At 40.4% G+C, this 12254-nt stretch overlaps 1 protein-coding gene across 5 annotated transcripts in view; it reads left to right on the forward strand.

Annotated features, from left to right (window-relative positions):
* Window positions 1-12254, forward strand: part of si:ch73-63e15.2 (protein strawberry notch homolog 2) — a 62495-nt gene that overhangs the window by 43747 nt on the left and 6494 nt on the right. For all 5 annotated transcript variants that reach the window (XM_040053050.1, XM_040053052.1, XM_040053051.1 and 2 more), the window contains 25 exons: window positions 35-140; window positions 260-420; window positions 512-645; window positions 1263-1353; window positions 1451-1594; window positions 1748-1865; window positions 1956-2061; window positions 2213-2366; window positions 2474-2650; window positions 2913-3010; window positions 3599-3681; window positions 3966-4148; window positions 4342-4463; window positions 4552-4683; window positions 4839-4974; window positions 6326-6438; window positions 7997-8068; window positions 8270-8378; window positions 8483-8554; window positions 8646-8789; window positions 8888-8982; window positions 9975-10067; window positions 10162-10293; window positions 10908-10984; window positions 11207-11397. In XM_040053050.1, coding sequence (XP_039908984.1) covers window positions 35-140; window positions 260-420; window positions 512-645; window positions 1263-1353; window positions 1451-1594; window positions 1748-1865; window positions 1956-2061; window positions 2213-2366; window positions 2474-2650; window positions 2913-3010; window positions 3599-3681; window positions 3966-4148; window positions 4342-4463; window positions 4552-4683; window positions 4839-4974; window positions 6326-6438; window positions 7997-8068; window positions 8270-8378; window positions 8483-8554; window positions 8646-8789; window positions 8888-8982; window positions 9975-10067; window positions 10162-10293; window positions 10908-10984; window positions 11207-11397 — 3043 coding nt within the window. The remainder of the gene's footprint in view (window positions 1-34; window positions 141-259; window positions 421-511; window positions 646-1262; window positions 1354-1450; window positions 1595-1747; window positions 1866-1955; window positions 2062-2212; window positions 2367-2473; window positions 2651-2912; window positions 3011-3598; window positions 3682-3965; window positions 4149-4341; window positions 4464-4551; window positions 4684-4838; window positions 4975-6325; window positions 6439-7996; window positions 8069-8269; window positions 8379-8482; window positions 8555-8645; window positions 8790-8887; window positions 8983-9974; window positions 10068-10161; window positions 10294-10907; window positions 10985-11206; window positions 11398-12254) is intronic.

Below are 12254 nucleotides of genomic sequence, written 5' to 3' on the forward strand. Positions count from 1 at the left end.
GATTACATTACTGAAGTCTCTGTGGTGCTTCCAGCCTCAGACAACCCAGGCAGCAACAGAAGAGGAAGAGGAGGCCGAGGAAGAAGAAGCAGAGGAACTGGGACATGTAGACACATACGCTGAGTACAAACCTTCCAAATGTAGGCCACTTGAATGAACTTCAACATCAGTTCACCCATTAATTTGTCTGCCTTTTTTCCCCCTAATACAACATGACACTCAGTTTATGGTTAACATGTTTTTTTCCTCTTCTCTTCAGCCACTATAGGAATTTCTCATCCTGACATAGTGGTGGAAACAAACACTCTATCCAGTGTCCCTCCTCCTGACATTACATACACTCTGTCCATCCCCGAGTCAACTATTAAAAATGGTCTGCTGTCTGCTCTGCAGCTAGAGGCTATCATATACGCCTGCCAGGTACACATACCAGCACACAATACATGAAGCACTTTTAATGGCGTGACTCTGGAGGCATATTGATCATCATTCGTTCCTTATGCACCCTCAGCAACATGAGGTGATCCTCCAGAACAAGCAGAGGGCCGGCTTTCTGATCGGAGATGGGGCAGGGGTCGGAAAGGGACGCACTGTGGCAGGAATCATCCTGGAGAACTACCTTAAGGGAAGAAAAAAAGCACTATGGTAAGAGTGATAAACATGCTACAACAGATGGGCCAGTAAGAGGCCTGTGCATAGTCTGCCGTTTTAATTAAAGCACTCTTAGCAATTTTCAGAAAACGGAAAGACTACGTGAGTTATTTGGTGACCTTTTTTTGACTTCTTCATTACACAATCACATGAACAGTTTTGGTAAAGTCATAGGGCATTTGAAATCGGCCTACGGAAAATATTTATAATGTGAGCTCGGTGTAATTTCAAAACTATATAAGGGAGTTCAGAAGGTTAAACTGGAGACAGAAATTACTTTCATTTGGATTCCTACATTCAGTTTCTACCAATATTAAGACCAAACATCTCCTTTTATCAGTAAATGTGAGCTTCTAGAAAAGCAATGCAAAGTAGGATTTGTATGAAACTAGAGAATGTTTAGAGTCACCTGTTCCATGAGGCCTCAAAAGGTTAGAGTCGAGAAAAACACTTCTGAGGGGAAAAAAGGACATGACTAATGTGGGCTATGATTAAAAAATAGATTGATTTTCTGATTGGGATTTTTGTCCACCTGCATGATATATCCTGTTTATGCACAGTAGATTTACTGTCTGTCAAAGTCGGCTAATTTCCCCTGTCTTTTCCCTCAGGTTCAGCATATCCAATGACCTGAAATTTGATGCAGAGAGAGATCTCAAAGACATAGATGCACCGACTATTCCTGTGCATGCTTTAAACAAGGTGAGTTCAGGTGGAATTTGTGGGTCAAACTGAGAAAATTAGAACAGTTGTTATGTGTACTATTGTGACTTGTTTAATGTTTGTTCTGTTCTAACAGATAAAGTACGGTGACACAGCTACCTCAGAAGGAGTCTTGTTTGCAACTTACTCCGCACTGATTGGAGAAAGCCAAGCAGGAGGGCAGCTTCGGACGAGGATCAAACAGATCCTGGATTGGTGCAAACCAGAATTTGATGGAGTTGTATCCTTTAATTTTAATGCCATATTCCTTGTCAATCTAACATAAGCTGTCCTTCGATATGTTGTTCCACATGATTTCCTGACTTAATTTTAACAACCGCACATTCAGCAGTGGTTTTTGGTATTTTTTGTCCTTGACTTTGCATCAATATAGATTATTTTTGATGAATGCCACAAAGCCAAGAATGCCACATCTACAAAGATGGGCAAAGCAGTTCTTGACCTGCAAAGCAAACTGCCGCATGCCAGGGTGGTGTATGCCAGTGCCACAGGTAAGCTAACACACAAATAAACATTCTCGGGCAGGAGAAAAAATACAATAGTAGACTTTAAATCATCGATTTCTGTCATGTCTGTTCCAGGTGCCTCTGAGCCAAAGAACATGATTTACATGAGCCGACTAGGAATTTGGGGTGAGGGCACACCCTTCCGAACCTTTGATGACTTCCTGCATTCCATTGAGAAGAGGTTTGTGGGATGAATTTCACTCTGAAGTTTTTATGTTTTTCAATCATGTGGATCTGTATCTTCAAATTACTGGAACATTCCTTACAGTCAGATTGTGGGAACGGCTGTTGACCAATGATTAAGTTATGTTGAATTATTTATTTGTGTACAGAGGTGTCGGGGCCATGGAGATTGTGGCCATGGACATGAAAGTGAGTGGGATGTACATTGCCAGACAGCTGAGCTTCTCTGGGGTGTCTTTCCGCATTGAAGAGATCGGGCTGGACGGTGACTTCAAAGAGGTCTATAATAAAGCTGCCAAACTGGTGAGGAAATTCAGTGACAGCGTCTGCTGTATTTATATGTTCTTATCTTATTTGAGAAAACTGACAAAAATTTAAACTGAGAATTCGCGTCTGGAATCTGTTTCTAGTGGGCCGAGGCGTTGAAAACGTTCATGCAGGCAGCTGATGAGCTGGGCATGGTCAGCAGGAAGTCTCTTTGGGGGCAGTTCTGGTCGTCTCACCAGCGATTCTTCAAATATCTCTGTATCGCTGCCAAGGTCCGCTCCTTGGTGGAGCTGGCCCAGAAAGAGCTGGAGGCCGGAAAGGTGAGCATAGCACACTGTTGAACTTTGAGTGCATAGATTGTATATGTAAGAGTGCTAATTTGAAACATAGTTTAGTCAGTTGTGTGGGGGGTTTCAGTTCTCTGTGAACAAGCTGGTTTGATTTTGCTTTAGTTGTTCAGGAATTCCACATGGATTTTTGTAATATTTTCCATCGTGATTAGCAGAAGTGAGTCCTAGTAGAAGTTTACTTTAGGTAACACGGCTGGGTCATTGATGTGCGTTTGTGTGTTCTCCACTGCAGTGCATCGTTATTGGACTCCAGTCTACCGGAGAATCGCGCACCAGAGAAGTCTTGGATGAAAATGACGGGCATCTGGACAGATTTGTTTCCGCAGCCGAGTAAGAGAGTATTTCGTCTGTTCGCTTCTGTGTTTCTGTGGTGATGGCTACATATGAAAAAAAAAAAGACTGCCTGTATCTGAGTTGCAGCTCTTTTAAAACTGAATGCCGAGCCATAGGTGATAACTTTGACACTATTTGAAAGAGTGATTTTCTGCTTGCTGAAAACTATAGTCACAGGTGTCTTCTGTTTCGTTTTCTTGATACACCAAGCTGTCAAATAACAAGAAAGTTTCAAGAAGGACTTTGTCATGACTACATATAGTCATACAGGTCATGTGACATTCTTCACCAGTCAAAGCAGACAACCTTTTATTAGCTGCTAATTGACCAATGACTCATTTGTGAAAAAGAACAAAAGGAAGTTATAAGGACTTGAACTTGGTTGACCTTAGGTCTGTCACAGCAGACATGCCTTAAAGTCTGAGTGTATTAGTTCACGTTTTCATCTGCCTATCAATACCTGGCACTCATAATTAGGTCAGATCAGGAATACTTGGAATGTCTAATTGCCGCAACAGCCCTAATGTGTTGTGGTTGCTTTGCTGTCAGTTTTAAAGTCTGTTATTCTGCTCTTCTTTGCTCCAGGGGAGTATTCCAGTCTCTTGTAACAAAGCATTTCCCTTCAGAGAAGCAAAGCAGGGAAAAAGCTCCAAGTAACAAGAGAAAACGTAAGTGAATATGAAGATTTAATACAACACTTTAGGATGTTCACCCCTAAATGCTGTCTTTTACAATTATTTCATGTACCAAGTGTTCAGTGGACATTTCGATAGTTTGTGTAGCAGTAAAATTGCTCATGTTGTGATTTATAAGTGTATTTGGTGTATTTAGCCTAGCAGCTGGTACTATTTATTCTCAGTTAAAGACATATTTTTTAATCCTATGTCTATTATTGGCCTCTTTTGTGTCGCTTTTGCTAACTCCAATCTCATGCGGTTTAACTAACAATCAGGGAAACCCAGAGGTCGCCAGCCCAAAGTACCCAAGCACAGTATAGAGAACAACGTTGTGATCAACATCACCGATGACAGCAGTAGTGACTCCGATGGCATAGACACAGACTCCAACTCTTCACCAGACTCCCTGCTAGATAATGACGATGTCATCTTTGTGAACCAGACTAGCTACCAGACAGGTAGGCACCATTTCTTTTTTTTGTCCTTCAGCTTGTGTTGTCAGTAACAGTGATACACTGGAAGGTGCTTGTCATTCAAACAGATGCACATCTACTTGATAGCTGCCACTGTAGCCTCACATACCCTGCTATTTTTATAACTCAACCAGCAAGGGATATATTGTTAATATCTTCCTCTGATTTGTATTTACAGCCAGAATAGAGGAAATGAAGCAGGACCTCCTCAACAAAATAGCAGAACTGGGAAAAGAACTACCTCTCAACACATTGGATGAGCTCATTGACAAGTTTGGTGGACCAGATAAAGTCTCTGAGGTATGACCCTCAACTACAAGCTAACCAGCAGCATCACCTGTCACCCTGACATGTGCAGCTGATGTATATTAACCCCCTTTCTCTCCAGATGACTGGTCGTAAGGGTCGTGTGGTGCGGCGGCCTGACGGCACCGTGCGTTATGAGTCACGAGCTGAGCAAGGGCTTACGATTGACCACATTAATCTCAAGGAGAAAGATCGCTTCATGAGTGGAGAGAAGGTTAGATATTTTACAGTACAAAAAAATACAAAATGAATCACTGTTTTCATGACTCGAAGGGCTTCAGATCAGAGTTCACCAAACAGTGAAATGCTTTAAAAACATTGTTCAATAAGACCTTTCTCCACCAATAAACAAAAACCTGTTTCCTGTAGTTGGTGGCCATCATCTCAGAAGCAGCAAGCTCTGGGATTTCCCTGCAGGCAGACAAGAGAGTGAAAAACCAGAGACGCAGGGTTCACATGACCCTGGAGCTGCCTTGGAGCGCAGACAGGGCTATTCAGCAGTTCGGTAAGTCAGGAAATGTAATCTAACAAAGAGGCTTTAAAAGTTAAAGAGGAGTACATGATTAGAAATAAAATAAAAGGGCATTTTTTGTGTTATTAACTTACATAAGGATGTCGGGAACCTTTTTTAGACTGAATTTTTGACCTGTCAGTATAGTCTGTCTGGTTAAGTTTGTGTCAGACTTCACATAATGGCTTGAATAAAGTTTTTCATCAGTGGTTAACTTTGTCAATGGCATAAGTCTTTTTTTTTCTCTGTTGATGAGTGATGTAACCAGTTAAAAGGCTATAAGGCACACTGGACTTATTTTCCTCTTCATCATAGTTACATCAGCTTTCTATTCCTTATTTCCTTTTAAATTTACCCCTGTGACAAGCAGCAGCATTGAGGTGAAAGGTTGAAAGAGCTTTAGAAGAAAGAGAAGAAATGTGAAGAAGTGTTTTATGTGTTATTTTCATATTGCGATATTCAAATTGAGACAAATGTCTCGCTGAAGGTTTGTTGGTAGATAGAAGCTGTGGTTTCTATCAGTTACTCTACTTGTGTGGGCTGAACATTTGACCTTTAAAGGTGTTACAGCTGCGAATCTATTTGTAATTAACACCACAAACCCGATCAGTATTTGATTTTTTTATATACGTAAATGCCAAAGCAAAGCACTAAACTAAATAAGGTCATCAATTTTCTGCTTAAACCACCTCAGGGATTCTTCAGGCGGACTAAGTTTCTTATACCGAGAAGCTTAGTCTGACACTTACATATACACACACATACTGTACAAACACAGACATGCTTATTTCCTCATAAGAGGTTCTATGGAAGTTGAAGGGACTTCCTTAGAACAATCTTGTGTAAAGAGTTTTTGTTTTCATTTTTAGGTGGGAGGATCTGAGTGTCAAGATCAGATTTCAGTCATATGACTGGAGATCTTATCATCTCACCAATAATGTCCTCTTCATACTTTTCAGTTTCTAATTTATTGTTTCTAATCGCACCTCACTAGTGTACTGTACTAACATATAACTTGTGTGTGTGTTATTTTATTTACATTTATGGGTGTTTCATAGTTAGTTGAGATTGGCACAGCCTGTAACATAAAAATGAGCTGTTGTAAACCAAATGTCATCACAAAAATGTACAATACCTGATTTCTCCTACACATAGCAACATATCTTGCTTGTTTTATTTATCTGTATAAAGGTTTTACAGGATATTCATTAGCAGTACAACGCTTATCTGTAAAGTTAAAGATTTCAGATTGAAGGATTTAACAGTCAGACAGTAGTCTTAATGTCTCTAAATGTTTTGCATGTACAAAAAATGTCTTATTGCTATTTTATTCTCATCGTTCCAGGTCGGACTCATCGGTCCAATCAGGTGACAGCCCCTGAGTACATCTTTCTCATCTCAGAGTTGGCTGGGGAGAGACGTTTTGCCTCCATTGTGGCTAAGAGACTAGAGAGTCTGGTAAATATGAACAGTCTTTCAGTTGTGTGTGGGTTGGTGTTGCATTTGCTGTTGTTATTTTGCACAATTATCTTGAAGTGTCTCTCAGGGGGAAATAGCTGTTTATATGTTGTTGTCTTATGGAGTGTGAGAAGAACTGTTTCAGTGTAAACAGAGACGATCTGAGTTATGTGTTTATCGATCGGAGTGCTCCGGGCTGTTCGCGACTCCGCCGTTCATTTCTTAAACCTGCCCTCACCCTCTGTCCTTCCTGTTGTGTGGGATACTCCCTAGTCTTAAAGCGCTCCATAGTCTTCTTTATTGTTGGTTCCCTTGATGTTATATCAACTTTTCTCCACAAACCTCAAGAGATTCTGGGTCTTTCCCTTCTCCAGCTCAGTAACGGAAAACTGAACAAGCAGAAAAAGCAAAAAGAGGTTGTCTGGATAATTTATAAGTGTAGCTATTTTCCGTAATTATCGATGCATTTCTGCACTAGCAGCCATTTATTTCCATAGTGACACAGCATGACAGTTCTTTTGGGAAAAGGGCAGAGAGGGTGCAAGGGGATGGTGGTTACAGGAAGTCATTCCTGCATTTGCCAGCTATGTGTGGTAAATCTGTATCAAGAATATGGCACGTGGTCTGCCTGCCTGCCTGCCTGCTTGAACTTGATACAGCTCCAGTGCACACATTTCAGTCGAACTGAACAGCTGAACACCTTTGCAACAGTCTGACTCCAGATCAGCAGTCAAATCATATTTGGTTAAAACATTCATTTGTTTTGGTATCTTAAGGTTTTTGCCTGTGTGAGCAGAGCTAGCAGCTGGCTTTAAGACTGATCTACTGTTGACTTTGTCTAAATTTTCTGTTAACTTTGTTGCCTACTTCCATCACACGTTGGACTCACTGCACACTCGGTCTCTTTGCAAAATGTTGTTTGAAGATTAACTGAACCACAATATCATGTCAGCACGTTGCACATAGAAAACGTTTGTTTTCACACCTGAACCTCGTGGGTTTCCTTTGACACGTTTGGGCCAAGAGCGGGCTCTGCATCCTCATGCATTTACACTAGTGTGTGTGTGCGTGTCTGTGTGTCCTTATTTCAGTGTTTTTGGGGTTTGTTTGGGTTTTTTTCCTCCGTGTTATATGCTCCACACCCATCACTGGTGCATTGTAGAATCACCTTTTAACTATATATTAACTGAATTGATGGATATGTCAGATAAGCAACAACTGGGTATTTTTATAGTTGTTGTTTTTTTGTTTTGTTTTTTTCAAATTTTTCAAGTTACTACAGCAGCTGAGCTTTGAAATCAGACATTTCTGGCTTAAAACACTACAAATCCAGAGTAAATTGAAATTGCAAGGCATTATTTTCCAATATTATTTCTGCACAGTAGAATTGCACTAAACAGTGAAGACAGATTTCATAACTTCCTCTGACAGTTTCACACCAGCAGCACCGACTCTGGTTCTGTTAGCGTGACTGCTGATGATGTAAATGTAATATTTTAGTAATAGTAATAATAGTATATTGATTTGATAGTAATACTGTTTGTAATCCACTGTGCAGGGTGCATTAACCCATGGAGACAGAAGAGCCACAGAAACCAGAGACCTGAGCAGATACAACTTTGAGAACAAGGTATGCAAACCTAAGAAGCTTTTAAAATTGTACCCAACCTTTGTATCGAAAATGTTTTGTGCTCTTAATTTGAGGTGTATGGAGTTTGTCTTGCTTTTAGCATTTTATAGCATATTTTATGTAAACACTTAATCTGCAGTGCTTAAAAAGCCTTATGAGATCATCTGTCTTTACTAATTTCACCTTACTTCTTTTTTGCAGTACGGTACCAAGGCTCTGGATAAAATTACCAAAGCAATTGTTGGCTTCATAGATAACAAGGTGCCCCCTCCCAAAGGCTACCCAGGGGGTGATGCCATGTTCTTCAGAGGTACGTTCATATTTTGGTTCAGTGTAAGCAGAGAATATCATCAGCAAATGAAAGTTTAGTGCAGCTGTAGAAAAACGGTTCTGTTTTTTGTTTTTCACTTCCAGACATGAAAGCTGGAATGGTTGATGTTGGGATTTTATGTAAGGAGCCCCGCATTGGAAACAACAATGAGAAAGGTAGAGTATACGGACAGATTTCTTTCTCTGTATTTGGTATTTGAGATGAATAAACATAATTTGAAGTCAATTGCTTGTTTGTTTTTCTCAGACTGCAGCATTACAAAGTTCCTAAATCGCATCCTGGGTCTGGAGGTCCACAAACAGAACCATCTCTTCCAATACTTCACTGACAACTTTGACTATCTCATAGAGAAGGATAAAAAGGAGGGCAAATATGACATGGGAATCCTAGGTATGGAGATCAAGTGTAACTCTAAAATAGAAGGATGTCAATGAATTCATTCAGCAGCTGCAAATGTTCATCACTTTCTTCTACTCTGTCGCTGACAGACCTTGCCCCAGGTAACGATGAGATTTATGAGGAGACACAGGAAACTTTCTTGACGGCTGGAAATCCTCAGGATGGCCAGGTTGTTCTGTATAAGGTAGGCTTGCATAACTTGATTTCAGGTCTACAAGTATACATTTCTTTGGAGTAGAGCATATGCAATGTTAAATGTGTCGATGACAGTGAAGTTGCATACAGCAGGATTAGAAAAGTATTTACTTCCTGCAGATAACCACAGCAGTACAGTGGCTTATTTGTGAACGGCCAGGCAGAAGTGTTGTTTGATATGGCATTATCAGTAACATATTCAAAACAGTGATGTGCCTGCAGCATCTGCAAAGTAACAGCAAACTATATAAAACATGTAAACTATGACTACACAGCAGAAGGCCTAGCTATGTAATATATATTAGGCTTATGTTAGGTAGTGTTGCCCACAATGGCTATGCTATGCTATGCTACTTATCTTTTTGATGCTCTTGCAATTTAATGATAATTTATTGTATGTATTAATATCAAAGTTAGAGCACCAGACCTTACAATTTTTCAAATAATATTATTAAATTGCAAACACAGAGTACATTATAAATATCACTGAGAGTCAGTTCATCTAGATTTTTTTGACAATATTTGAACGGGTACTTCAATTAAATAAGTTCCTCATAACGTGCAGTCCCCCAGGTAACTCAAGCAACTACCTCTGTAGTTAAGAGCTTGGATTGATGTCATAGTGCCAGCGGTAAGACTGTGATCACGCAGGTTTGGCCCTGGAGCTATGGAGCCTATGTAGATACTAGCAGGTGGCACAGGATAATTACTGGTATCCTCTGCTTTTAGCTTTTTGACTGCAGGCTAACCTACAGTTGATGTTTCAAAGTTGGCAGCCACTCAGGACTCCTGCACAAGAAAACCAGTTTACCCAGTATAAAGGGCGTATTTCATACATACATTAAAGTGGTTGTATTTGCTCATGTATTTATAGATATTAATAGTTTCTGAAGTCATACCAGCAGTGTGTAGGTGTGGGGCAGTTTGACTCCCTCTCTTTCACAGCACATGCTTTAGACTCTGATCTTTTTCCTCCTACAGATCAGTGTGGACAGGGGCATGCCCTGGGATGAGGCCTACAAGAAATCACTGAACCTCAGCGGCCATGATGAGGGATTCTACCTGTCTATGAAGGTGAGTTCACGTTATGATAAACAGTTTAACTAACTTTGTCTCTTTGACAGTGCAAAAAAAACAAAAAAACACTCTATGTGGCCTCTGTTCACAGCTTCGAGGTAACTATCCATGTGTGCTGCTAGCTGAGCAAGGAAGAGGGAAGAACTTTGTGGTCTATAAGCCCAACATCGGCAAGCAGACTCACCCTGAGAGTCTGGAAAAACTGCACCAAAAGTACAGAAAGGTAAGAGCTTCACAGTCTATTAGTTCTGTCTTTGTATTGGTTTTGTGTTACATTTGAGTCTTTTGATTTTTTTTCCCCTCAATTTGGCATTAAAATGCATCTTTTTTCATTTCTGAAAATGGGGAACATTGGGAAAACACAAAGTCGGACATTTTCTGGACTAAGTGTTCCTCTGTCATTGCTCCGGGTGTATATTTATATATATTCGGTCTCTGCTGCCACCTTGTGGACATTTAGGTGTCCTGACCAGATAAGGCTTAATGCTCTCCAAAGACAAAGTGTGGCAACATTTTACAGACTTAAAACCTTTAATGTTATAAATTAATAGTAAATTTAAAGAGTGAGATCTTATTTTCTTTACAGTTCTGTTGTTTATTAAGGCTATAGCTGTTTCCCTTCCCTGCTTTAAAACTGCTAATCATTGACCTTTCACCATAAGCCCATTGAAAATAACTTGTTTTTCCCCTTTGACACAATTATTGTTTTAAATGAGAAAAGGGTGTAGTTTGTGCTTTGGTTTGAACTTGAAAATCTCACTTCTGCATTGGTAAAAATATGTAATGAGTGACTACTTGGCTGACTTTTAGGCTTTTGCATTTCTTCCTTTTTTTTAGGTGACCCCTGAGGAAGCCAGGGACTGCTGGGAGAACCAGTTCACCTTCTCCTTCAAGAAATGCAGTCACGCTAACTGGTAAGCAGGAATCCACAATGTCCCTTAGGATTAATGAATCCTATCAGGCTGGTAATTATTAGGATTCAGTCAATGGTTTTTAAATCAAATGCCATTCCCAAAAGCTAGCCACGAAGAAATTACCTCCAAATCTCACATCTTGTACCTTAGCTTGCCATACAGTCACACTAAAAGAGTGATTTATGATGTGTTTTCACCATTTCTTCTTTGCTCTCTCTGCAGGAATGGGAAGTGTAAGAAAATTGAGGAAGGCCAGGAGTGTCTGCAGGGCATGCGCCTCCGTCAGTATCACATGCTGTGTGGAGCTCTGTTACGAGTGTGGAAGCGCGTCTCTGATGTGGTGTCTGACATCACCAACAGCAGCATCCTGCAGATTGTCCGCCTTAAAACAAAGCAGCATAACAAACAAGTCGGTTAGTATCTCTGACTGCCTGAAGTGAAGTGCAGTTTGAGGACAGCTTCTTCACTGTTCTTTTAATCCCTAAACATCTAGCTCAGAATTTAAAATGTGAATTTTATTGACCCCGATGTTGTTTTGATGGTAAGATGTGGTGCTGCTGTCCAAGTGCTGACACATCATTATCTAAAATTGAGGAAATGAAAAAGTTCCATATTTTCCTTATTCGTTTCCGCTGAGCTCCTGTGCGCATTACGTTAACACTGACCCCCACAGGACGTGTCGCAATTCACCTCAAGATCCATGAAAACACACTCGTGATTATTGTCTCTCTACACCGCACATATATCAGACAAAGAAATATAAAGCTCGTAGGCTGTCGATATTACGTTTTTATAATCTTCCTTTTTCTGGCATGCACACTGTTTCCTGCTGTCTCTGGTGGTAGCGCTATTCGGTGAGTGCGTGTGCACATGTGCAGGTTTAGTTTCTAAGTTGTTCCTGTCTGATTTTTCTTATTTGGCCATTCATTTGAAGAAAATGAATAGCATGACGTTATAATCAGCTGCCTGTGTCATGTCACATATGGACTTGGACTGCAGCTGGAAGTTTTTGTTCTGCTCTGCAACCGTGGCAAGCTCAGCCTACTAGCAGATGCAGTAGTTCTCTCTCTGCTGCAGCCTTTCTGCTTAGTAGTGTGGAAGCAATGAATGCACATTAAAGTACACATTACCTTTATGCTGTCTTATTTACTATACTTAGTGATGCATGTGCTGTGATATCCAGCCATCTGACTTCTCAACCATCCAGGTGACAGTGGGCATAAGAGTCGTCAGTCAATCACAGGACTCATGCATAGAGATGGACAATCAT

Source organism: Simochromis diagramma, unplaced genomic scaffold, assembly GCF_900408965.1.
Source record: "Simochromis diagramma unplaced genomic scaffold, fSimDia1.1 OVJJ01000419.1, whole genome shotgun sequence".
NCBI classification, from domain to species: Eukaryota; Metazoa; Chordata; class Actinopteri; order Cichliformes; family Cichlidae; genus Simochromis; species Simochromis diagramma.